This window comes from Labrus bergylta, chromosome 1, assembly GCF_963930695.1.
Source record: "Labrus bergylta chromosome 1, fLabBer1.1, whole genome shotgun sequence".
In the NCBI taxonomy this organism is placed as follows: domain Eukaryota; kingdom Metazoa; phylum Chordata; class Actinopteri; order Labriformes; family Labridae; genus Labrus; species Labrus bergylta.
The window spans coordinates 18,429,070-18,457,037 of NC_089195.1; the positions used below are offsets into that span (position 1 = coordinate 18,429,070).

The window sequence follows — 27,968 nt, forward strand, 5'->3', positions numbered from 1 at the left end:
ACAACAACTAAATGAAGTTTGGGTGTTTTAGACAGTTGGTTTGACAAAACAGAATTGGGATGAGCTTATTTCACATTTTTAGTGACATTTTAACATTTAAGTTAAAAGATGAACCAATAATCTTGGAAAAGTTGAACAGATATTATAAACAGTGTATTAACCAAAAGACTGGCCTTAATAACTTGTTTGTATTTGACATGTCTTTGCAGTAAAAAAAACAATTCATCATTTCCCATCATTACTTTTCTTTATCATTACTTTGTGAGAGGATGGACTTTTTTTTTGTAATTCCTGTGCTAAATTGCAAATGACTAAAATGACAAATTGTGTACAGAATACATTACAGGTAAAAGAGATATGCTAGTAAGTTAGGGATAATTTAAAAAAACTCCTTAAGTGTTGCAAGAACATGCAAGAAAGGGATCATCTCAGATACCTTTTATTTTGCAGATTTTATTTTGCATTACACTTCACTTTAACTGTCTTTTCCTTACACTGAGGCTCCTGAGCAAACACGGCGTAAATCAGCCTGTAATCAGTAACTTACGGCACAAAAAATGTAAAAAACAAAAAAACAAACAAAAGTTTGAAAAAAGTATTTGATTAAATGTGTTTATTATCATTTGAAATGTGAAGGTCTAAAACATCTGAAACAGCATTGAAACTTTTGAAAAAAGGAACAAAAAACAAAAAACCAAAAAACAGCAAATTCACCAACAGTTTTTTTGACTTAATCAAGTTAACTCTGTTCTGATAGATGAATGCTTAATATATTCCATTACTTCCCTCCAGGCTCTCAGGCTTCAGAGTTGTAAACAGAGAGGTCAGAGGCCAGGGTTGCATACAGTTCCCATGGAAACTGATTGACTGGTCTCTTGACTTTGCCCTGCTGACCTCTACCCTCCTTGATCATCAGCTGGACATCCTCGTCGTCAAGGATACGGATTAGGTCGCCCTCAGTGTCCCGGTAGTTAAGGGCGATGTTGTCCTCCTTGAAGACGTTCCTGGAGAAAAGACAAGGACAAAATAGACAATAACCTCAGACTTTGCATATTTTCAAAGATTTAAAACATATTATTCTTTTAAGTCACACCCTTTAAGTTTCACCTAAACAATCATTGTCAAACGTTCCAAATAGACAAACAAATTTCAAAGTTGCTTATTCATTTAATAAACCCTCATCAAGCCACAAACCATGCTAACATGTGAGAACATAATCTGTATATAAATACGGACAACATGTCTCCAACTCCTTCCGGTTCAAAAAGTTGAAACCAAAATACCTCCGCGACAGAAGCTGACATATTGGTAATACTGGTAATATCATGTGGGGCCTAGACATGCACAGCAGAAATCTGGCTGGAGGAGCCGCAGACTTGAAGCCCCGCCTGTTCACATTAAACTACACGATTTATGGTCCACAGCAGAACAGATTCTTGTCAGTTTGTTCATTTGTAGTGGGAAAAGTTGCAACAAACTATCTGCGTTTTGAACTAGAAAGAACAAATCTGTCCTACTATTCAAACTTGTTAGATGTGGAGTTTGCAACTTGTAAAACTGCTATAATAGTAGTTCATGGCAATCGCAGCAAAAAACTATATTTAACAACCTCTTATGAACAGTGCAGAAGCTTGTTTTGGTCTTCAAGGAACGCAAAAGATACAATACTCTACTAATCTGAAAATAATTATTTATTTTGGTTCCCATTTTATTAGATGCTACTTTTGCCTTTTTATAAAGGTTGTTGTTGTTGTACTATTATTATGGGCTTGTTTATCTGAGTTTGAAGTAAGAAAATAAAACTTTTATGACTCTTTCATTATGAGTAGTTTCCTTCAATGTTAAAAGCAATAAAAAGTAATTTTAAAACAACATTATTAAAAAGCTCTGCACCACGCTTCCAGTGAAGGAAATGACTGCCCTCAAAAGGCCTTTGTTGATGTATTAAAGCTTAATTAAAAATTTGCGAGAGTTATCATGCAGAAAACATGTGCTGGACCAAAAGAAATGGCTAGTAAGTGCAGATATGAAGTTTGACGAATGCACCACCTCCTCAATATTTGCATTTTTTCAGAATGGATACAGAGTCGAGCTTGTGTTCAGAACTTAATGAGAGAGAGAAGAAACACAGAAACATGGAGGCAAAGAGCATGCTCTATAGAGCACCTGGAGGCACAGCATGATTAATCAAAATGTTCAATCAGATGAAGGATATGCAAATAAAAAAATCAAATGACACTTCCTGCCAACAGCAATGAAAGGATTTTGTAGAGATTTCAAAATCCTAATATAAAGCCGAACTGATATGCTGGCTGATAGAATTGGGCTAATATGGAGCTGGAATACATATCTTTTTCAGTGAATATGTTTTCTTAAACTAGTATGCCCAATTATATAAAAGCTTTTACAGTATTTAATGCATGAAACCAAACCCAGCGTTATTTAGGAATGGTGTCATCAAATAGGTTGTCACCCACTGTTTAGTAAACGATACTCTCAGCATTATTAGTGCATGCTGCAGAGCAACACAGCTGAGCAGACAGTCGTAAGTAATTGAAGGATTTGAGAGTTCTAAAAATATTAGAGGTTTAATTCTAGATACTGAAAAATCTCTGTTTCATTTGCAATATATTTTCCAAAACATACTGTCGACATACTGTTCTGTCCATGTAGGTCACGGTGGACGTAACTGTATTCCAACATGTTTTATGTTGGCCTTGCTACTGAGCCATAAAATACTCTAGACTTTTTAGTCTATAGAAAGAACATTGTTAGGAAATATGATCAGCTTTAAGAATAAACTACAAATATCCAGCTTTCTGTTAGTTAAAGGCTACAGTAGGTGCATGAATGGTAATATCTATAATATATATGAGCTTCCAGTCCAGTCCACAGGGCTATACATCCTGCAAAGTCCTTCATTTTAAAGTAAAAAGATGTACGGATCAGTGTCCGGCTTCCACATGTATTCAAAGCAAATGCAGAGGCTAGCCTCAAGTTAAGGCATACAGCTGTTTATCCATAGTGAATTCAAAGTTCCTCATAGCATCACTTTATTGTGATGTGATGGTTTGGGACAACATATTGAATAAACTTTTTATTCATTCAATTTCAAACTCATTAAAACTTGAAGAAAGAAATTATATTTTCATTAATTTAACCTTCCACTGGTTGAGCAACATGTTTTGCAAGATCAACCCCCCTTCTACAGCCTTCATTCTTTTTTTTTTTTTTATCAGTGCTAAGTCATAATAAAACTCCAGACCAGGGTCTCATCCATCCTACTCCAGGGAACAATAGGCCCAAACATAGAAAAACAATAATGAGAAGATAAGCAGAAGAAATGAACTGATTATGAATGGGTAAGGCTAATCAGCATGGTGCTCACCTATCTAAATTGCCAGATAATGAGGGAGAGAGGAAGAGAGGGAATGAAAGAGTAAAAGACAGAGATAGACCAGATATGATAGTGTAATGAGTACATGCATTCTGTGATGGTGGGGCAGTGGAGGGGAGGGTAGTGTATGAAGGGGGGGAGCCAGAGGTCCTGCAGGAACTAATTTCATGAGCAGTGATGATGGGCAACTGGCAATTTGCACTGCTGCTTATTTGTTGCCCCTTAGGGTGGGGCCAGAGAACTAATGGACTTTTACACATGCTTGTTTGTTGTAGAATTAACACAAATATATCTCAGGGAGCGAAATGCTGAAAGTGAAGTCACAAAGGTAAGACACAATGCAATTCATCAGAGCATCTGAAAATAAAAACACTGGATATGGAAATCTGCTCTGCTGTGGAATTTAACGACAAAATACTTAGCGGTACATTTGTGATTTAAATCACCTTCTATAGACTAATTTATTAATGCTTTCAATGAAACATATTAAACTTCACAGATGCTTTAGAAAGCTGAGGTCAAATGTTAACAGTCCAAAATGAGTGATATTTCTCTCATGCAATTCTGTAACGTAAAGAATAAAAGTTATAGGGCTTTTATAAGAATGCTAATGTGATTATGATGCAAATAAATAAAAATAAATGAATGAAGGATTAGGAAAAACAATAGTGTTACACTGTCCTCACGTCCAGCTTTCATTAAATACATGTGTTCCAATAATTCACTCACAGGTGTTGGGCTGCATAAAATCATTTCCCCTCTTCAGCTAAAACACAGTCACCTCTTCACACCCACTAAATTTCCCACATGGGTGTAAATGAAATAAAAACATGACATAAAAACACTTAAATGCCCATCACCTCTTTGTTTCTCCCTAAAAATGGCACCAGCACTTTTTTTACAAGGTAGAGAAAGTATCAAATGAGTTTAAGCATGTGGATTACACGTACCTCATTCGAGACAGGAGCTCCTTGTAAGATGGCTGGATAGTGAGGTCTTCTTGTACACACACATCTCTGTTAAGAAGAAATACACAATTCTCACTTTAAAGCACATTTACAAAGTTCCCACGGTACAACATGTGAATGAGTTATGTACGAGTCCCTTAATGTGTTGATGTCCAATAGGAAGGAAATACAGATTTTTCTCGATACAGATGAAGAAATCCCATATCTTGCATTAATAGCAATCACTGTTAAAACACACAAATCCCTTTCAAACAGACCTGGTTTGGACTCCGGAGGGGGTCAACAAGAAGCAGCGCAGGCAGCTGTAGGTGGGGCCTCCAACCTCACCTTCTGAGTCACTGTCTGGGAGGGGCTTGATGATCTTCACAAAGGATTGCGGAAAAATGCCTGTTTGATTGTTCACTGTACCCTGAAGAGAACAAACAATGACAGAAGGCTAAGAATAGGAGAGGAAACATGAGATAGGTGAACTGATCATGAGAAATAACAAGCAATGTAAATTCCCAGAAAAGGAAGTGATTTGGGACTGACGTGATGATGAGATGGTTAATGATTCAAGGAAGAAACAAAGCTACATGGACATGCATCTTGAGGGATGTTTTCTAATTAGACTGATCATAAAACCCTGATGATGTTTCAAGGCCTTTTTACTACACCCCTGGCGTCTGAGTGAGTACAAGAGTGTGTGCAGCACGAGGCAACAGTTTTATGTAACTCCATCCATGTGAGCAGGCAACAGTAAATCCAATGATCATCTGTGGCTTGAATAAGAAGAGCACTATTTTGACAGCGTGAAGCTCGTGGTCTAAAGCCTGTGATGTAAAGTTACGCAGGTCGCAAAGACGTTGGATTAAGTCCCTTGATTAAACATAGGTATGTTTAAGGCTGAAACCAATCAGAGTGTCAGATCTCATTCCCTCTAAGTGGTAGATGGCCTGCAGGTGGACGCATTATTACTTACGCTGTGGATCTAGTCTTTATTCATAAATACACTTCCACAAGTCCTTATTTAACTTCTCTCCGTTCACTGTGCCTCATCCGTGTGTTTCTGCGTGTATTAGACAGAGTGCTCATCGGAGTGAGTGTGTTTGAACAGAAACAGAAGCTTGCTGTCTTTCAGCCCTCTTTACCATTAAAAACTCAATTTGAAAAGATCAATAAACCTCCAAAACTGAGCATTTGGAGTGCTGCTGAGCTACCCTTGTGTCTATCGGGCAAAGTAGAAGTCTTTCTAATAATTCTTCTAAATAGCATACTGAGCCAACGTCTTTACATTTAAGACGAGGTTTTAGGTGGTCTTAGGTGCATTCGCTTTCTGCGTCCTAAAGATAGGAACGCCCCACTTTTAAGCCTGACGACACCTTATTGTAAGACCAACGCACCCCTGACTAACGGGAGGCAAAAGCTCGTATTTTTTTTAAACAATGTTGGTGCTGGGTGTGTGAACAATAACTGTGTCAGGTAAAAATAATAGGAAAGACTTCTGCGCTGCGTACCAAGACACTATGCGTCCGGTGTACAATAGGACCAGAAGAGTTTCTCATCTGCACTGGGACGTTGCACATTATTTCTACAAGTTTTGCAGTTCATAATCAAGGGATGCAGCAGACCACAGAAATCTCAGTTGGGATCATTATGTCACAGAACAGGGATTGGTGTCACAGGACAAATTGTTTTTTTTAAACGGCCTAATTTTTTAAAATGTATTCTATAACTTTTCTTCTCCAATCTTAGACATGACTTCAACTGTGCATTTAAGCAGCACAACAAATCACAATGCATCTCCATTTTTGTTATTATTCCAATACCAGTACAAGCAGCAACCTCTGGAAGCCAATGTGGAAGTGCAAAGACTTGCAGTCCTTGAGTGTCCCAGTGAGGCTGGCTGCAGAAGCCATCGAATTCACATGTAACATGTTTGCTGTTATCTACAAAAACAAGTTGTTGAACATGTAACACACACACACAACATTCATTAAGTGGACGTGTGTGTTGCTTCTGCAGCACGTGATGTAGCCTGCATAAGGTGAATTTATCTTCAGTGCTTTATACCAAACAAAGGGCTGCATAGCGGAGTTTGATTGGCTAAGTTTATGGCTACAGACCACAGAAGGAATATCATTATTAACGTTACACTGATACTGATGGTGAGAGAGTGGAAGCACTGTTTGATAAAAAGTGACCACACACAATAAAATATTATCATTTTACATGTGATAGTCTGCACAAAGTTGGCATAAAATACATATTTGAAAAAATAAAAGGACTTTCTTCATATTTGTAATACACCTACCCCCACGACATAAATGCTTTCTTTTCACTGAGACTCTGAACATGGATTTCTTTTCTTTTTTTGTATAACTCTCCATCCACTGGTGACATTTTTTTAGATGATAAAATTAACATTTAAGGTTGATAAAGCTTAAAGACACCTTATGTCCTTTTTTCCTTTAATTTGTCCCCCGACTGTAATAGCTTCCATTTATATCGACAAACAGGCTTTTTTTCTCCAAACCCAGAACTTTGCTCGGTTTTCCTTTTACTTTATGCTGGTGCAAAAAGGAAAAGTATTTTTTATTCGGCGTCCCTCACAGAAGCTGCTCATCAACTGCAGAGTTTTTCTTTACTGTCTTTGAGAACCCTGAAACTCTTCAAGTTCCTCTCTTCTGGTGTGTTTGAAACATTTACCTTGATGCACCAGTCTGCCAGTTGGATTTGTCACGTTTCCACCCACAGCCACTCTGTCCACTGACTAAATCAAAGGCACTCAGTCAACTTTTCACAAGTTGAAAGTGTTGCATTAACCTCACCCTCCCCAAAAAACAAAACACTTTGTATTAGCATGGAGGCAAAGCTGCCAAAAAGGCTTAACAAGATGGTGTTGTGCCGTGTTGTATTAGATAAGCAGATTATCAGCATTTTCTGATACAATTTTTAGATCTCTGTAGAAAGCCAGAGGCAGAGAAAGTGCATCGTCCTCCTCCTCAATGTTGATTCTCACTCTTTTCTCTCCCACCACATCAGCTTCCACCTCCTCTATCTCTCTCTCTCTCTCCCACACACCCACTCCCAGCTTCTCTCTCACACTCCACCTCAACACCTTACACATTTTTATACAACATATTTCCCGACCTTGTGACAAAGCAGAATTTCTATGACAAGTATTTGTTGGCACTGATGTTCCAGCGTAGCCTATTTGTGTTGAGCAGCTTATTAAAATGTCCCACATCTCGCGTTTTGCCGTGTGTAACCAGGACATCTTGTTCATTAGGTAATTGTTTCTCTGAAAGGAAACCAGAGCAAGAAATCTCAAATCGCTAAAGATACTTTACGGTCACTGTGCACAGCTGCTGCAAAGTAGAGAAGACAGTACTCCTAATCTATTTTAAGTGTTGTTATATTCTGTAATTAACTTTTAACTGCGACCATTTCTAAAGGGATTGTTGGTGTAATTCTGTTTCTGAATGAAGCAATATAAAAATGGATCTTTAACGGTTAAGCTATTTGGATGCATCAACATTATACCAATTATCTGGAGTTAATCAGCCAACCCAAAACCTCCCCTCTTCTTTGAAGTCATTTTACAAGATTTTGGGAGCTGACAGCAAATAGGTGTTCACATGAAGCTACAGGAGCATTGAAGCTGTTGAGCACTGACTGATGTTATATGATCAGACTCTGCTCATATTAGGCTTGCCGCTGAAGTTGGCATTACCAGTGTCACATGCTGTTCTGGCATACACCAATTACATCACTTTTCTATAGCGTGACTCGAGCAAGGGGTTAGGCACAAACAATCAACAATAGATTGTTCAAATGCATTCAAATACAGCACAATATCTTCTTGACAGCACAAAAGATAAAAATACAAAAATTATGTGTTTTCTCCTTTTGTCAAGAAGGTTTAAAATTGGGTTGTGAAGAAAGGCAGAAGGTTTAACTTCGGATGAAATTGCTGCAAAATGCAAATTTTACTTGTATTTTCCGATGGCCTCACCTATTGAATATTACTGCTAGTTCATAACCTGCCCTTTGGCTTGGTTTAGTTTGGCCATCTATTTAGTGCAAGAATCATTTACATGGTGCAGGGCTCATCAAATATTACAAATAATGAGCAATCATTTTAAATCCCGTTAATTGGTAGCAACAATGCATTTTTCAGCGGTTTAATACCAGGTGGGAAATTGTCAAGTTTGGATCGGTTGTCCATCCAACGCCTGCAGCTGGTTCAAAATGATAACGGTACCACATTACCCCTGTGCTGCTGTCCCTCCACTTGATTCCTGTTAGCCGCAGGATTTAGTTTTAACAATTTTGTTGTTAGATTCAAGAGCGGTAAATGGATTTGCACTTCCTTACTTAATAGAACTGCTCCATGGTTATGCTCCAGCAAGAGCACTAAGGTCTACCTATCAGCTGCTCTCGGACTTGCCCAAAGCGAGGCTCAAAATCAGGGGCGACGGAGCGTTTGCCGAGGCTGCACCGGACCTGTGGAATAGGTTAACACTCCGAATAAAATCCACCCCCACCCTCGACTGTTTGAAATCCATGTTGAAGACTCATCTCTTCTCTTTGGCTTTCCATTCAAGAAGATAATGTTTGAACACAACAGACTATAACCTGAACTTTTATTTTATGATGTGTTCATCCCAATTGGTTTTACTTTAATTTATGTATTCTTGTTTCATGTGCTACCTTTTGTTCCCTCTGTAAAGCACTTTGATTAACCTTGGTTGTTTTAAATGTGCCTTAGAAAATAAATTTGACTCCACTTGACACACATGTTCATTCAAATAACAAAATATCCCTCTGTTCAACTCTTCTCTCATTACATTCAGTCTCTGTTCTAATCTTTAACCTATCAAGTCACTTTTCATCAGTTTCCCTAGATTTTTTCCTCTCCTCTTTCCATATCTCCCCTTTTCTCTCTTTCTCATCATCCTTCCCTCCTCCCTCTGTAACTCTCCTCTTCCCTCCTCGCTTTTTTTCTCGCCTCCATCATCCCAATCAAGATGCCTCCCTCTCAGTTTCCATTTTTCCTTTCTTCTTGGCTCACGTTCCCTCTCCCCCTCCACCTCTTCTTTATCTTTCCTTTCCTCCTCACTCTCATCTGTCTTTTGTTGCCTTCTCCTCTCCTACTCTTTCCCTCCCTCCTTCTTTCTTTTGTGTCCCCCCTCCCTCCCTCTCTCTCTCTCTCAGTCTCTCGCTCACTCTCCGTTCTTACCTCCAGCCAGTCGGCATTGACTCGTCGCAGCAGGAAGATCACCTCTCCCTTCTTCAGGTTCAACTCCGCCTTGCTGTTGCCGCGAAAGTCAAATATCGCCTGGGACACACCACACAAACACACGCATACACACATACACACATACACACACACAAACACAGGAGAAACCACATATACAAGTCAGTGAGAGGAGCGAGGAACAAGAGAAGAAAGAGACGGAGACATTCAACACAAAGAGAGAAGAGACGGAGAGAGAGGATGGGTAAGATTGATTTACACTTTTCCTAATGGAGAACAAGTGAGTGAGTGACAGAAAAGACAACAGATGCAATAGTTTTAAGTTTGACAAAGTTAAGATTCACATTTTAATTGATACACAAAAGGAGTGAAATGTTGAGTATACACAGAGCCATGTGTGTTCATGTGTGGAGAGTGAAAGGATGTGAGAGAAGAAAGGCACCAATGTGTCTACTTGAAGAAGCAAGAAGAAGTGTGAGGAAGAGAGAGAGGAAAGATTTGATGAGTAGTGCTCCTGAAAGAAGCGTGTGTGTGTGTATGTGTGTCTAAGAGTGAAAGGGCTGAAAATCATTGTCAGTTTTTCAGATTCTCTCTGTGGAGCAGATACCGTATTTACAACAATATGCAATAGTTGACTGTAAGCTTTTAAATGTGTGTGTTGGGGCTTCAATCAGTGATAACCTTTATCATAAATAACTATGACATGTTTTAATGAAATGTTGCTCAAGTGTAAGAAAAGCTCTTTACATTTGGCCAGAGGATGTCTTCAAATGTCTTGTTTAGTCTGATCAACAGTCCAAAGCCCAAACTTCATAGAAATCAGTAAATCCCCGTCAATATTGCAAACAGAAAAAGTTGACTTTTCTTGATTTAATGGTTAAAGTGATCGATCAGTGATCTAAATTACCACTCACACTTGACTCTCCAATGATTTGACAGACCATTGCAGCACGATGTTCATGTTAGCAGAGCTTCTCTGTGGACTTGTTAACCAGCTAAGTTTTTAATGCACTGTTTAAAGTGGGTGAAAGTGGGTGCAAGAGTCCGTAAGGGATGAGGTAAAAAGCATGTACGTGGAGTTCTGCAAAGTGGTACAGCCCGTGGAGACAAGAGTTTGAGTGTGTGTATGCAAGATGCTCAAGCATCCTGGTGAGCATCAGTGTGTCTAGAATAAAAGCCTGTGAGAGCTGAATTTGAATTTTAAGTAGAACTCAGTCGAGTCATTATCAATGTTTTACACATATCACTTGTCCTTCTGCAAAGAGACTCCTTCACCAGACCAGTTATACTTTTACTAGACTTTTTTCCATGCGATGACTATAAATTGACTCCATAATTATATATAGCTCTAAAGGAAAACAGAAAGATAGATAAGAGGAGAGAATAATACAAGGAAAAGTGCTGAAGAAAGGAAAGGAACATGAGCAGTTATGAAAAATTGGAGAGAGAATTACAGAAACAGTAGGAGTGCAATCACCAGAGACACCAAAACTGAGAGAGTTGGAGTATCGGGAGAGGCACAGCGAGACCAAAAAAAGAACGTGGAGCGGTTAAAGCAGTGGGAGGGAGGTGAAGAAGAGGAGGAGGAAAAGGAGGAGGAGGAGGCGGAGGGGATAAGAAAAGTTAAAGTTAAAGAGCAGTTCAGGGCTGCAGAGGGCCGATAGATCGCCGCTGTTTTCATGTGGATGTTTCAGAGGGAGTGAGCCGTGTGTGATTATCCTCACAGGACAGTGAGTAAGTGAGGGTTTAAAAAAAATCATTATTATGTAATGATTGTAGAGAGGAGTGAGATTGACAAACAATCATGATACTTAAAGCTACAGCAAGGAACTTTAATTTGTGTCGATTCTGGCGCCACCTGTAGATGAAGCAGTATCTTAATGCTGGTCTTGTTCTAGACGTGCACAAGAAGTATTCTCTTACAAATAGAATCCATCTGCTTCATTTTAACAGTCAAACATATTCACATACATGATTTATTAATCTAACTTTTTTTGAGAGACATGCGATTGGCTATTGCAAAAGAAAAAGATATTGGATCAAAACCTTTAAAGATTATACTTTGACAGGTGTGTGTGCAAATGACATCCTGCATGTGCAAAAAATGTGTGTGTGTGTGTGTGTGTGTGTGTGTGTGTGTGTGTGTGTGTGTGTGTGTGTGTGTGTGTGTGTGTCCACAGAAAGTGACACAGAGTCTGATTACGAAACTGATGATGAAACTGGGGAGAGGGGAACTGGCTGGATTAATAATCCACTGAGATTATCCTAACCCTGAAGATACACACACAAAACACCAAATCACACACTCTTTGAAGCCAAGCTGCTATTTTTTATTTATTATTCCGTAAGTTTTTTTAAATTACCGTTGACCTGCCATCGGCTGTAATTCATAGATGAGATGTGAAAATGTGTTGGAGGCAATAAGATAGTATCTCAAACACAAACACCAAGCATGAAGTGACAAAGAAATTCCCTCTTTATATCTTTCTCTATCTCTCTCCATCATCTCATCCACAATAAGTCGTTTTCCCGTTGTCTATCAATATGTTTATGTGATTCAATGTGATTCTTGGTTTCTTTTATCATCTCTGACATTCTGTGTGTCCACAGTGTCGTCAAGTAATCATTCAGTTGACTTGACAATTTGTCTCTGAAACAAAACCTATCCAAACTCTTTTCAAAAAGTTAACCATGTTTTTGGTTAGTGTTTACACATGAGAGAACAGTGTAACATTATAGAGGCAACATTTAAAGTTGGTTTCACATTAGGCATGAACACTGGTTGGCTTGCATTACAAAGCATCGCACAGAAAGGCCCATCTAACAGTCTATCCACTCCATACAGTCGTGCTAATGGATGTGTGATGGGTCAAAATAATTATGTCGATGTGAAACCTTTAAAGCTTGAAATTTTGGCCAGAAATTCAGAGATTTGGAACCAGGCTGTCACCATTTGGCCGGACGATATGATCTTCTGCCTGGATAGTGTTTGGCAGACTTATAAGCCATGCTTTTCTAAGAAGGCACTATCATGTAAACTGAAATCTATTACAGTCGAAGCTGAGACTCCAGCCCCCACCAACTACCCACAACTAACTAAATAGACAAGAACACACTGCAGCCACAGGTTTCACATCTGTCTTCAGCAATGTGCAGGGAACATATGGCTTTCACCACTTCCACAATTTGATCAGCCATGCAGAGCCTACAACTAGAGCAGGTAGTTTGTTCTGTTGTACTTTCTATGGCCAGTGAAGGGCTGGGCTCTAAATGGAGTCATGCAACCCTTGGGTTCAGCCAGCCCCGGGAGCAATCATCCGGTACAATTAGACTGGTGCCAACCCCGCCTTAATGAGCATGCTAAACCCTCAGCTCGTTAGTTTTGACAATAGGGAGGTGGAAATTAGAAGAGTTTTTTTTCCCCCTCTCTCTTCCTGATGTCAAATTAAAGTTTATTTGTTGGAGTAGATGCCCCACTTCCTAGAGGGAAGGATTCAAAGGATATGTACACTTATGTGTAATAATGACCACAGGGTGCAGAGGTCATATGAGGCTGTTTCTCAGGTATCATACAGAATATTTTCAATTTGTAGGAAGGAATAAACACATCCCATATACCGAATTCAACAATATTTAATGTCTACATATTTGATGTTAAAATCTGCCTCATTTTGTGGACATTTTTCCATGCATGATTGTTATTGAAAACAAAGTGGGTAAAGTCAACAACAGGTTACGATGATGAGCAAACATAAATTTACAGTGGCCAACATATGCAGCCTATAGCTGACACTGCCCCAACAATTTCTATATGGGGAAAACGGCTTCATATTCAGAACGATGCAAATACAAAAACTTGTCATGAAAAAACCTACTTCAAAAAGTAGAAACAACTCATTACAAGCAAACACACGCTGCCAATGCATGAATGATGAAACTTTTAAAATGCTGTGAATCCCATCATCATAAAGGAAGTGCTCCAAAGCTGAAGGAGCGCTAAGTGGAAAATGTTTATTATTGAGAGTAGAGAGAGGGAGACAAGGCAGTGACTTTATAAATGTTCGAGCTATTCTGATGGTCAACTTATTATAAAAACATCTTTATAACATTTACACCCTGCCCTCCATGAGTAGCTGTTATGGCTACAGTGCATTTGCATTTTTCCAACAAAATTTTACAATTAACTAAGTTTATCAGGGAGCGAACTTAAAAACAAGCTAAGTACTCAATTTTTACATATCTTTGGCAACTTATAGCTTTAATTAATTATTTTCGACACAAAAATAAACAAACAAATGAAATGAACAACAGTATTACAGTTCTTTCAATCTCAGAAACCATCTGATATCGTCAGAACAATGAAATGAACAATTGTACAGTATTATTGTGCTTTCAAACTCCAACACCAACTATAATCGTCTAATAAACCATACTGTATGTGCCTCTGGGAATTAATCTGTGGTAAGCATCATTTCTGATGATTTGTGTCTCAAGGTAAAATGTTTGATCTATAATGGATTGCTAGCCTCACTTTTAGGCATTTTTCTGTTATAGAGACAATCATTGGGAGATGGTATGTTAAAGCAGACAGAAGTTCTGTCTATCTTCTGCTGTCCACACAGACTGTTTTTCTTGCAAACACAAAAGCCTGTTGATAGATTATTGGTCAATACAGCTCGGACTACAAATGTTCTTTACACAGAAACCACAACACTTCGTATATATTTTACATGTCTATAAAGAACAGTTATCTCTATTTACAGATAATATAGATTCTATATTGGTCATCTAAACCAATCCAGGACAAACAATTGAGTTTTCTGTCTGACTACTCTGTAGTGCCTCGTAGGCAGGGTACCTTGGGTTTATCAGAACAAATATGCTAAAGACAGCTGCTGCCCGGACATGAGGCTAATGGGAGTAATGTGACTGAATCAAACAGTTACATTGTTGAGAGACCAAAACAACGTAGGCTCAAAGATCAGTTCATCTGCAGAATTAAAGTTCCTCTCCTGGCATTGATGATAACCCAAAGACTCAACTATGATCATTAAAACTGCATAGTAAAAAGAAAATCCCCAAGTGATATGAAATGTCAATATATAACTCTTGACCTCTGCCATATCGTTGTTTAACACTTGCAGAAAACTCCTAAAAAAAACTCGCTCCGACTTCACCCGGCCAGACCCCTAGTATTGTTACCGCAGCAAGTCCGAGTGAGTTGATGTGAGAACTCAGCAGGATATTCTCCGGAGAATTCACCACAAACCAATGGAAGTGGGACTGATGTATACTGTGTCTGCTGCACAGTGCATAAACTGTACACATGCAGCAGCTACGATCTCCGTTGCACGTAACTGAAGGTCTGCATTGCGTTTTGTGTTCGTCAATATGTTGTTCTCTTCTGATATTGCGAATCCATTGAGCTACAGGTAGCACTGATATGAAGTCAAATTTTCTCATTATAGCATCATATAGCAGACTCTGTTGCTTCATCCGCTTCTTGCCGGTCTTTTTTTGAACGCCACATCTCGCTTACCGCAGGAGACCCCCCGCCCCCCTCTTTGCCTGACAGGGAAAGTCTTCCGCTGTGAGGTGCATATGTGAACAGCCAGGTCGGGAGAATATCTGGAGCAGTCCTCTTAAAATTATCTAGATATTTTCAGGAGTGCATATGTGAAAACGGCCATAGTATTCATCTGCATCAATAACCCTTATATCTCAATCTCAGTTCAATATACAGGATTAAGAGAAGATTGCCTCTCAGCTGTTTTCCAACGCTGCAGGTGTTTATCTTATATAAAACCTAACTTCTGCTTTAACATACTCGCCCAAATTTTGTCAAATCAGACAAAAGCTGCACCCCCCCCCCCCCCCCCCCCAGCCTCTGCATGGTTAAACTCATGCTAACAAAGCATAGCGTGTCCCATTGACCTTGTTTGATGCTCATACTGCCACAGCCAACAACAATTACTCAACACAGTTTCTGTGGCTAAGCCTGAGCTAATACTAAGTGGAGTGGAATGGAGTGTTGTAGCGTAAACGCAAACGCTCGCACCAGCTCTACTGTGACAAATGACTGCATTCTCCTCTTATCCGCCAGGCACAGAACCGCTATTGATCACTGTGTGGACGGAGTTTAACAGCCACTTCCCTGTGCTAAAAAGGAACATGACAGGACAAACACAACCACAGAGGAGCACGCTATTTTTCTCGGAGAGCGAGAGAGAGAGAGAGAGAGAGAGAGAGAGAGAGAGAGAGAGAGAGAGCTAAAATAAATGTTGAGTAGGCTGACTGCTTCGTGAGTATTGCACACCACTGTTTTACTTTGTGTGGGAGAGAGGGGAGGCAGAGAGAGAGAGAGAGAGAGAGAGAGAGAGAGAGGGAGAAAGATGGGGGGGTGAGAGAGTAAAATGTAGTTGTTGCTCTCAGTTTTGCAATAAAACACCACTCGGGTGTTCAGAGAGACACAGAGTGTGTATAAAGATAAAGATAAACTTCATTGGAAATTTTTGCGTTACAACAGCTCAAAACAGGAAACAGGAACATAATTATTAAAAATAACAAGAAGTTAAAAATAAAACATATTTACATCAGTTAAATAAATAGATATAACTATATATAACACATAGTATATGTGTCAGTTTCATGTGTGAGTAATAGCTGTACCTTTTATGTGCAGTCAGTGCAAGGTTAGAAGTTAAATGATTTTGTAAGTGATAAAGCAAAAGTTCAAGAGCTGCAGAAAACTATACTTTACCTGCAGACATATACAGTACTCGCGACTTATATGAACAGATTTTTTGGAAGGGATGTATTTTAGGCTGCAGGTCACATGTTCTAAGGGCTGTTTGAAGGTTTAAAATGTGTTTAAGATTAAGGTCAGGGTAAAGGTTGGGATAGGTCTCGAGCTGTGGTGATTATAGTTAAGGTTGTGGAAGGCATTGTTTATAAGGCTTTCAAAGGATCAGAATATATAGGTATGTCCGCATGAGTGAGGAATTGTGCTTTTTGTACAAACATACTTTTGCCTATTTGGAGAATAAAACACACTATTACTATCTAACCTCTAACCTGAATACTTTCTTGTATGCCTCAACTGAACAACAACAGCGACACAACCTCACACATACACAGCCTCTAGGTAAGATGGCTACAAAACTGTTTCCCTTTCCTGTGTGTCCGGGTCGAGACGGCAGACTACACAAAATAAAAATGACAGGATGTTAAAAGAGAAGAAGAGTAGTGGAAGAGAGGGCTGATGGGCAGTTGCAGCCCTGAAAAGAGACAAAGACAGAGGAGAGGAAAAGGAAAGCAGGACAAACTACAGATTAGTTTAAGGGTGTGGAAGAGGGTCGGAATTCAGGAAGGAGGGTAAAAGTGAGGCGGGAGAGAGAGGAAATTATGTAAGTGATGGATACAGGGATTAAAAAAAGTAAGTGAAGCGAGGCGGTAACTATTGATGAGGTCAAAAGGTGTCTGAGGCAAGAGGGAGGAGAAAAAGCGTGGTCCAACATTTAACAAATGAAGGCATCCTTATTGATTAGTCACATCAGCTGATGGGTTGGACTGTGCTGTTTCTTTCTAAGTGTGTTTTTATCCACCTAGTTGCGAGTCCTGTATTACAGTTCAGTGGGAAGGATTGTGTGTGTGTGTGTGTGTGTGTGTGTGTGTGTGTGTGTGTGTGTGTGTGTCATGAGGTGATGGAGTCGTGCCAAAGGTGCTGACAGGATCATATGGTATTTCTCTGGGTGATGGAGTGCATTCTGCGTGGTTGTTTGACTTTATAAAGTTGTTACTCTGTGGGTGGTTATGGAGATTGTAACCAAAGCAACAACAACCAAAAAACTGTAAGCATACATACCTCAGCCCTGGGGGAGGAGAAGAGGTCCATCTTAGGTTTGACGGTTTTCCTAAAAGACAAAGACAAAAGAGAAGTGACAATAGCTGTTAGTAACGATATTCTGTGCTTGAATTAAAGGTGATGCCAAAACTCTTTGTATGCTTGGTCATGCAAACATATAAGGCTGGCAAATTTGATATACTGAAATATCTTTATTATAATAATGTGCATTAACCTGACAATTTGTATGGACATGCATGTTCCCAGGAGGACAACTCCTTCTGGCTTCGCTTCTTCCCAAGGACTATTTTACGGTTATTTATCTGTAATTATCTGTTTCATCAATATTGAAAATTAACTCAAGACTCACAGCAAAGGAATGAAAGCCTGAAGTTTTATAGTGCAAGAATAACTTGTGAAAATTGAATGAAAAAAAGTAAAAGAATTTAAAAAATAAAGCTAGGTGACATTTTATATTAATCTTCTATCCAGGCCAATGACAAAATGGTTTGTGTGGCAACAATTGAAAGAGGAAACCACAAAGTTCTTTATAATGTTACAACACATAAGCTGATTACTATTCTATTTAAATAAAGGCATGTCAGATGCCAAGCACAGGAAGTACTAATAAGAGTCTAACTTTGCATCATTTCCCGTTTAGAGAGTTCTGCTTTAAAACATCCCCTGCTGGTGTAATCTGACAAAACGGTTCAAACAGCAGCCTGAAAAGCCGTTACAAATGAGGAAGTGATGCATGAAAACACTAATAAGTAATTGATGTCTCACTTTTTCCTCTATAATTCCTTCCTGATTTAACTTTATCCATTTATAATGTGAGGGAGTGAGGAAGGGATAAGTTGGAAAGAATCCCCTGAACACTTTTTTGTCAAGTGGGGCATCACATCTGATATTTTGCTGAGATGTGATGTCTGCAGCCGATGTCTCAAGGTCTGAAGCCTGTAGCTCACATATACATATATATATATATATATATATATATATATATACACACACACATATATACACACACACACACACACATACATACATATATATATGTCCAGTCCCAGGATATAAACGTAACCCCCCCCTCCTATTGGTACGAGGTGAATTTTCCAGATAATATCCTGCTGCGATCTCACATTCGACTTGCTGCTGAATAAAAAAAATAATAATAGGGGTCTGTCCGGAGAAACTCCAGGTGAAGTCCGTTCACACATACAGCTCCTCCGGCAAATATCATTTAGTCCTGACCTGCAGAGTGTGTGCTATGAGCTCTATAGTCCTGCACAACAAATGGACTCACAGAAATGTCTCAAACTCAGCAACATGTTGAGAAAACCTTAAAAAACAGACAGAGGCCAGGGTTTTTATAGATACTGACCCCAACACACACATCAACTAGATTATGAGTGACAACTCAGATAGAATATTATGAAATGGCAGACATAGAAAATACTCTTTATTATACTTTGTTACTGTTAATAGCTTTTTAAATGATTTGCTATGTGTTCAGTGATTTTTTTCTGTCCCAGCATTGTGTGCAGGTCGGTAATTTAAGTTAGAAAGTAAACAATTTTTGATGACCATATATTCTCATTCATGTTCTCAAGGGAAGAAATCTTGACAAGTTAAGGACGCAATTTCCTGCCCTTGTGATTAAAATTCCTCTTAATATTTTGCAGACAATATATCACATGGAGGTTCAGATGCAGATTCTACAGGTTGTATATTCACCAACACATATTTGTCTGAGTTCAGAAATAGTTTAAGTCTTCAAACTTAATTGGACAGACCTTCGCTCCAAACCTGATTTTTCCAAGGCTAGTACCTTAGTGTCCTCCAACACATCACATACTTGCATCTTAGTCTCCTCTGCTCTCACCGTCATATTATAAATAATCTTCCTATCATAGAGATGACTTTTTCCCTTTTAGTCACAGCTTCAAATGGTGCTACAGGGGTTCAGCTACATATTTAGCATTTCTACCAGTCACTCTCTTTTTGCTTGCTTGTGTTGTGCTCAAGGGGGCTTACACTTTTCGGGTAGGTGGGCGGAGACGCCTGAGGGCTTTGGGTTGGTGCTCACTGTCCCGGTCTGTCTGGTAGAAAAACATCCTGAGAGCCTCGTCCAGCAAAAACCATGTTGGCAGACCCAGCAACCCCTGGGAGAGAGGGGGAGAGGGTTGAGGGAGAGGGAGAGAAAGAGAATGATGCAAACTTGTTGGGAAGGGGTTGGGTAACAAGAGAGAAAGGATTGAAAGAAAGATAACAAGAACGTTTTGAAGGTGGAAGACAGGTGGAGATGGAGAGAAGAATGAATAAGAAAATCAGAGTAAATGGTAAATGAAGTCCACAGAGACAAAAGGGGTGTTACAAGAGTGGGAGTCTGATGGAACAGGAAAAGGGAGAAGTAGGGTGGTGGGAGATTGGAACGTTGAGGATTGAAGGAGTGGATGAGAGAGAGGAGATGAAGAGAGTAAGATTACAAGTGCAAGGCGAGAGAGTGTGGCAAAATGAGAAGTACGTAGGTTGCGGGAAAAAAAGAGCAGAGCAGAAAAAGAGAAGTGAGTGAGTGGGAGAAAGAGAACCCGATTGTGTTTTTTAGAGATAGAGCAACAGTGAAACATGTCAAAAGTCCGCAACTACAGTCAGTCAGACATGATGTGGGCACAGGGCAGAGCAAAGAGAAGAGAGCAGCAACGCCTACATGTTGAGATCCATCTGCAAACTACTGCTGAAATATCCGAGTCAGTGCTTATCCACCTACAGCATTGTTCAGCCCACTAAGTTGTAGGCTTCTGCATAGCAGCTACAAAAGATACCAAGCATGCCAACAACTCAAAAACCTTTCTTCACATTTTTTGTTTGTTTGTTTAAACTGCACCATGCATACAATTAGATGTGATTACCTTCATGTACGTGTTGAGTTCAGGGATCCTGCTCTCCGCAATCTCCTTCTTGTTGCCAATGAACACCTTACCTAAAAAGAGGCGTTTGTAATAAAAGAAAAAAACAGAAAGGAATATCATTTCCAGGATTCAGATGTGTCATCCAGGCTTCATCATTAAAAAGACAAGCATGTCTTTTTTTCTGCTCAAAGTCCTCTGGTAAAGTAGCAATGTAAAATGAAGGTGATTAACATAACCTTGCATGCAACACTTTTATTTTTGGCTTTAAGTAAACTGTCTGCATGTATATGATATTTTGCAGTTGACACACACAGACATGTAAAGGTGCCCTATGGGGTTTCAGTGTACACAGATTATTCCTGTGCTATTCAACTGACTAACAGTTGTTGGCGAGGATGTGCAAAGACGTTTAGAAATAGACCAAACTTCTGGTACCTTCAAAATCACATACTTTTTTTTATATAGTACTTTGGGAAATAAAATGTAAATTAGTACAGTCCTCATGACCCATAATATTCAGCCCTTCTCCGCTCACAGTTTCTCTACTCCTATTCACACTTGACCATCATAAGTAACTCAATCCCTCAAGGGTAAAAAAAAAAAAAACACTCATTTACTCTCTTACTGATGAATCATTGGCTTACCTCTCACCATCTGCTGGGGCCTCACTCAATAAAATTGCTCCTCTGACCCTGAACCATTTGTAGAAAAGTTTCGATTTATCTATTTAAAAGCATCAAATCTGTGTTGCATCCAGCACAACATTTTTTAAATGTGAAGAAATATGATAGCATGAAAGGAAATGTGTATGGGTTATATTAAAGAAAAAGGGGGAGATGAAGAAAATGGATGAACATTTTTTAAATTCATTTAAGTTTCATCATTGGAAACAGTTCTAGTTGGACTAAACAAACCAAATACCCTGTGTTTCTGTTCCAACTAATCACCCATTCTCCTCTCTGTCTCCCTCCTGTCTTTCTTATTCCATCTCCATCCTGATGAGATCTGGCACTTCAATTAAACCCATCAGATCTGATATTATCCAGCAGCCTCCTCAGTGGCAGACGCTAAATCAGTTTGTAGTAAAGTAGAACTTCCCCTAAATAGAAAGAGACACTGAGAGATACTGCCAAAAGCCTTTAAGGCTTAAATGTTTAACGTTTCTAAATAAAGGCTTTAGCGCTTGTGTGTGTCTAGAATATTTCTGCTATCACAGAAAATATCAAGTGACAACATAATCTTATCATTTGTATCAACTCTGGTATGAGAGATGAGGAAATTTCACTCTCAGTTGTTAAGATGCATTATCACAAACAAACAATCTTAAAAAGGTTTTCTATATTTTATTTTTACTTAAATGCAGAAGTGCATTTCTCCGAATGCTAAAACTTGCTCGCAAACGCACACACTTTGTGGTGAACCCAAACTCTTCAGCTACACCAAACATGTTGAAACAAATGCCAAGAAAAATAATCAATCGTACCTTTAGCCTCTGTCTGGCACCAAGGGAAGGATGAGACAGCATGAAGAAGACAGAGGAGCCGTAAAGAGATCAGAGCACAGCAGATGCCTTGTTTAAGTCGTGGGGTTGGCAGAGCTCTAGCTACAACACCACAGTTGCATCATAAAAATAAGCTACTTCCATGATGTTGATATTAAATACACAAGTACGTCCATTTGTCTTAATATATAGGCTTATTATTAAAACCATGACCTTGAGACAAGTACTTACACTTAACTTTTCTCACAAAAACACTAAAGTCCCTGATTGTACCTCAGTACTAAACAAGAAAGTCAGAGAAAGTCAACGGATTAAACACCTCATTTGACCAATCAGGACCTTCCATTCACTGCTCATGCTAGGCTACTATGGCCAACGAGAGCCTGAGTGGGACATTCTTTCTTTCCCCTCCATGACAGGCATTTAACATGATACAGATGGGTCATTAAAAAAAAAAAAAAAAAAAAAAAAGAGATAACAGGGTCGTGTCTTTGGAGAGTCAGGAGCAAATGAGGTCAGATGACATGAGTTGGCGAAAGTCATTTCAAGTAACAAAAATAGCGTTACTGGATACCAATTTTACTGGAAGTTAAATGTTCTGATGATCCTAATTCAAATTACCGTCCACGTTGAAAACTCATAGTGTGTGTGTGTGTTTGTGTCTGTGCTTACTTCACACTACTGGCCTCCTCAATTTTAAGTCAGTGCCCTCGTTTGGCCGCTCTAGTCAAAAGAAATCATGGCTCTAGGATGTCAAAATAGCATTGGATGGATTTTAATGAAATGTTCTTTCTTAATTTAATGCGCATCAAAATAAGTGGTAGCATTCAAAGATGATACAAATTAGGGGGCGGTGATAATGTTAGACCCTTGGCTACATGTTTTTAGCTCAGATGCTACAGACTTGCAGCTCCAGAAAAGTCAGCAAGGCTCAAAAAAAGTGAGAAAACGTTGGAGTGGAGAATTGTAATCCTTCTTTGCCATAACCATCATTAAAATCACTCAATGAACTATAGAGTGACTTTGACCATGAATGCACTTACATACCCTAAAGAACAGCATGTATCCCATCAGAGTTGACTAACCGTTTTAGCTCAAACCATATTATTTTCCAAACTTTACTGCTGGTGCCAAAACTCTACCACACTGCTCCCATTGTTAGTAATTTGCTGATTGTTAAAGTGTTAAGTCAATGCTGACGTTTATTTTCATGACCTGAGCCATCCATTGAAACCCTTCAAGCTTTATTGATGAAAATGTTGTTTTCCAGCCTCAGATAAAAATGCAGACACTGACTACTGCTCCCTGATGTAAAGACTTATGCAACTTTCAAATGAACTTGATGTGTTGATCTAATTTAAGAAAGATTACAAGGGCTATTGACTTAAGGAAACCATTATGAAATAAATAGTATTCCTACTACAACAACGACTTATACTACTACTACTACTACTACTACTACTACTACTACTACTACTACTACTACTACTACTACTAATAATAATAATAATAATAATTTAGAAAAGAGTTTCTGTTTGATTGAAGACAGTCCGGGTGTTTCCTACCAGAATTAAATCTTTCGAACTAGTGCAGATTTGCTTCACTTACTAGTCACATTCTTTTAAGTAACTTTTCAAACTTACCCTACAGGAGTCACTTCTCAGTGGTAACGTACAATTAATGGCAAAACAGAGTTTTTGACATCTAGCCTGACGACATGACAGTTAGCTGCAGGGGATATAGCATTCTTACAATTCCAAAACCATTTCAAGATTTTCTAGGGGGTTGCATCAGGTTCATTGAGTTTAATGGAAGGTAGTTTGCAGAAATGCTGATATTGTGTCTTTCTGGAATTGTTACTCATTATTTGAGATGTCCTGTGTTTATCCTGAAGATAGTATCAGTGATGATTTCATTTATTCATTTCAAACAAGAGTATTGTTGACCCTTGGATATCAGACTAAGATGATGGAGCAAAAACACTAAAAGCTCTTTTACCAAAGACAGAAAGTTTGTGTTGTCCATGTTAGCCTGCTAGACCTGAGCTAAGCGTGCTGATGACTTAATACTGTAGTGATCATTTTGCAGCATTGGCAGGGGAAATTAAGACGTGTGAATGCAGGAAAACTGAAATATTTGAGCACACGAGTGGAACTGACAGTGAGGTTTGCAAAATAGATCCACTAAACTGTAATTCAGATGAGTCGGTTACCTCCTCCTTCTCTTTCCTTTTTATTCAATCAAATTGGTTAACGTTTCCAAATTTTAGATGCTGCTTTCACTTTAAAATAAAAATAAATAAAAATGTACCCAAATATCTTCAGAAGATTATAACAGCAATTTCAGTAAGTCAGAGTTTTGGGTTTTGGACTCAACATCAGGACTACAAAAAGTTAATTGTGACAATCCTTCCAATTATACTCTACAAGGTACTCTTAGCAATTTAAAATTCAAAGGCTATTTATTTTTGAGAGACAGTTTTACCTTTTAGATATCTCACTAGAAAAGAAGGATTTTACTGCAGCATTTTCTGAGCTAAACTTCACATAATTATGCAGCATCATGTTTCGTAAATATGCTGTTAGTTTACCCGGCCTAAGTACTATTGGACTTTTGTAAAAGTAAGTATGCTAGAAACTGTAGCTGGATGGTAAATCACATCTATACCACACACAACATTGAGTATTCTTTGCTAATGTGTTTTTAAATTCATCTAGCAAACTCAAACTTGCCCAGACACAATCTGACCAATCAGTGGCAAAACAAGAGAGATTTATTTGTTTTCACTTTTTTTTTTTTTTATAGTTCATTCAGTAAGGTTTAATTCTACTGGACACATTGATTACATTTAGGCAGCTATGACCACAAACTTAGTCCCTCTTCATGAAGTCAAGAAATATAAGTGTGTGTCCTTGAAGGTTACAAAGTGACAAGCCTGAAATGTTACAGTAGCGTATAATGTTTTGTGTATTCAGGCAGCAGCAAATCCCTGACACAGCAAAATCACTGTAAAAATGGAAATGATAGTAACCTTGGCAACTGCACTCCATTCTCACTCAACAAGAGATGCAACCTTTATTTTTAGAATAACCGGTTTCACTTATTGTAGCAGTGCAGCCTGAATCAAGAATAACTATGGCGTGATATGAAATATGGGAACGTTATAAAACGAGTTACTTTCTTGATCCTGTTCCCTCTCAGTTTGTTATTATTGTATTAGCATTAATGTTTTGATGGTTGACTAACACGTCACAGACAAATTAGCTTTACTTTATCCTTTTTTAAGTTTATTATAACACTTCATATTGCTTTTAGTAAAACTTCCCATGCTGAGAAATATGTGACAAACATGAGATATGCAATTACATTGTTCTATATTGACGAAGTGCCATAAATAAATAATTTTAAAGAGTGAAGATTAGCTTTAACTTACAGTTTTAATGTGCTTCCCCTGTTTTTTAGGTTTTCACAACATCATTTTACAACAAGTTTCTCTTGATGCTCAAGTAAAAACAAAAAGCTTAAAAGGAGGAAAGTCACCTTGCAGGCTATCTTCAGGAACACTCGCTCTGAGACAGTTCAAAAGCCTTGAATATATTATCAATAAGAATCAAACACGCATGAGAAAGACAGCAACCGGTTTCGACCACACAGGGTCTTCTTCAGGGCGTGTGAGTGTCAAGACCAATGTGAAAGGAGAGGTCCACTTATATCATCTGGTGTCCTGGAGGATGATTCACACCAGAATTTATTTACATAGAATGTGAGTATTAATAAAGTTGGACATAGGTGCTTATAAACTAAAGCATATACTGCTTTTCCCATTCCTGATCCAAATTGTCATTGGGCAAGAGTCCGGGTACACCCTGGACTGTTCACCAGTCAATCATAGGGCTGACATAAAGAGACTGACAAGCAGCCACACTCCCATTCACACATACGGGCAATTTAGAGTCACCAATTGACCTAACAAGCATGTCTTTGGACTGTGGGAGGAAGCCAGAGTACCCGGAAGAAACCCATGCATGCAGGGGGAGAACATGCAAACTCCACACAGAAAGGCACAGATTCGAACCAGGAACCTTGACCCTCTTCCCTTTGAGTGCTAACCACTGCACCACGGTGCAGCCCCAATATAAAAATGATGTTCAATACTTTTTTTTAAATTTATTTTTTTACATGCACCTAAACTTGCATATGTGTACCTTTTTAAACTCATATGCATTCTTTGTATAATATTTTCTTCTTGGTTGCTTTGTGGGAAAAAAAAAATATGAAAGAAAAGCAGCTAGTCCAGTTTGGTTACTCCATCTATGACTTCAAACACCAAAACACTGCACAACAGTTTAATATGAGAGAACAGAAAGTACAAAGGGATCTAGCAGGAAAGTGTTGCTTGCATGCGATTGATTAGCCAACACAGTGCATTTATAAATGGCATCACACTGTTGAAACTCAATTTGAACACCATAAACTCTTGGATTTATTTGGTGGAACCCTCAGTTGTCTCACTGACAGTAATCCACAGCAAACCTTTTTAATTTCCCCACTTAGCTCCGTCTGTATGAAAAAGCCTTTATTTAGGCATACAGGTCAGTATTTCCTTTAGAAAAATTCATGAATGAATGTATCGTTCCTTTTTACCATCTTCTCTGGAACATGTTACAATGTCATGTGGAGAAATAGTGATGTCACTGAAGCCTTTATGTGGACAAAGTATTGCATAGCCCAAGGCACAGCAGCGACTTAACAAAAAGGAAATCAGACACTGTTTACATTTTTGGGTCAGACATTTCCCCTTGCCTGTCAGACTTATAAAAGAATACAATCCGGCCATAATTAAACTCTGTGTTACTCTCTGTTAACCGCTGCAGTTATCAGTGCCGCAAACTCACCTGGAATAGAGGGCAGGATGCAGGTGCTGGGACCGGGTTTCTCCGGGTTTTCCGGTGAATACTTTGACTCGAGGATCTGATGCAGGTTATAAAACTCACTGTACCTCCTGTAGATGAGATATTTACTGCCTCCTTTAGTCTTCACCTCAATCACGAACGTCTGAGTAAAACAAGACAGGTTTGCGAGTCAGAGAGTGATTTTTATCATTTTGTTTAATAGGAAGGTCCTTTTTTGTTGTTGCTTTTAAACTTACATAGTAGTCAATGAAGCCTTTCTTCTCCTCTATGTCAGCAATGGTTGCAGAGACAGGGATGTTATGAGGCAGCTGATCAAAGTCACTGAGGAGAAGAAATAATCTTGTTAGAGTATTGTATCAACTTAAACACCAACTACCAAGCTAAACTATCTCATCATTGTTAGGCATTCATACCAACTAGCCTACATCATGCATACCTACTGGTGTTTATAAAAATAAAAATACAAAACATTTTTAAAATCACAATTTAAGCCATATAGCTCAGAAGAGCTGCCTGTTCAGTTGATAGGAGGCGGAATACAGCTTATGCAAACTTGCTCATCTGTTAGCCAGCATGTTTGCTTCATGAGTGCAATATATTCATCAGGAGAAAAAAAAACATAATTTATCCACGCAATAGACAAAGTAAAAATAAATAAAAGAGCAACCTGAGAGTGGGACTCACAGCCCTCAAAATGTTTTGCACTGGCAGAAAGTCCGCCCCTAGTTGCACTTCTATATTTTTCATGAAAAGGGGGGGGGGGGGAAATAGCTAAAAGCCTATGTGATCTGAAATAACCTGACAGCAAAGTAGGCTTTAACAACCGAGTAAATTCTCATCAGGTTTAGAGGTTAGTGATTTTCGACTTCATTGCGTCTAAACACAAACTCACCTTTCATCTCGTAGTTGCTGCAGCTGCGACATGATGAGTTCAGGTGTGTTGGCAGACAAAAGGAGTAGCTTTAACTTCGTGCGCTGCAAAGCCCTCCTTCAAGAGCTGTTTGTGGTAGACGACACTCACTTGACTACAGGCTCAACTGTGTTAGAAACTGAATACATGCGTAACCGTGCGGAAGCAAGCAACAGGAAGCGACAGTTCCCTAAAAATCAGAAGAGAGAGCGGTTATTTTGGTTACACTAGTGGCGGTACGAGAAGGGAGAAAACGGGGTGCAGGTGGCACGAGGCGGCAGG

General features: G+C 38.9%; 2 protein-coding genes across 2 annotated transcripts in view; one reads left to right on the forward strand and one right to left on the reverse strand.

Moving 5' to 3' along the window:
• Positions 1–423: 423 nt before the first annotated feature.
• ncf4 (neutrophil cytosolic factor 4) lies at positions 424–27,963 on the reverse strand. The gene is made up of 10 exons (XM_020643367.3): positions 27,669–27,963; positions 27,013–27,097; positions 26,759–26,918; positions 20,363–20,433; positions 19,488–19,615; positions 17,472–17,520; positions 9,590–9,688; positions 4,623–4,774; positions 4,348–4,413; positions 424–1,004 (listed from the first exon to the last, which is right to left on the reverse strand). Exons 1-10 carry the CDS (start codon positions 27,698–27,700, stop codon positions 797–799), a joined length of 1,050 nt encoding a protein of 349 aa, XP_020499023.2. The 5' UTR covers positions 27,701–27,963; the 3' UTR covers positions 424–796.
• The window catches only part of pvalb7 (parvalbumin 7), a 30,635-nt gene continuing 12,348 nt past the window's right edge, over positions 9,682–27,968 (forward strand). Inside the window, exon 1 of the mRNA XM_020643376.3 lies at positions 9,682–9,851. Coding sequence (XP_020499032.1) covers positions 9,848–9,851 — 4 coding nt within the window. The 5' untranslated portion in view covers positions 9,682–9,847. The remainder of the gene's footprint in view (positions 9,852–27,968) is intronic.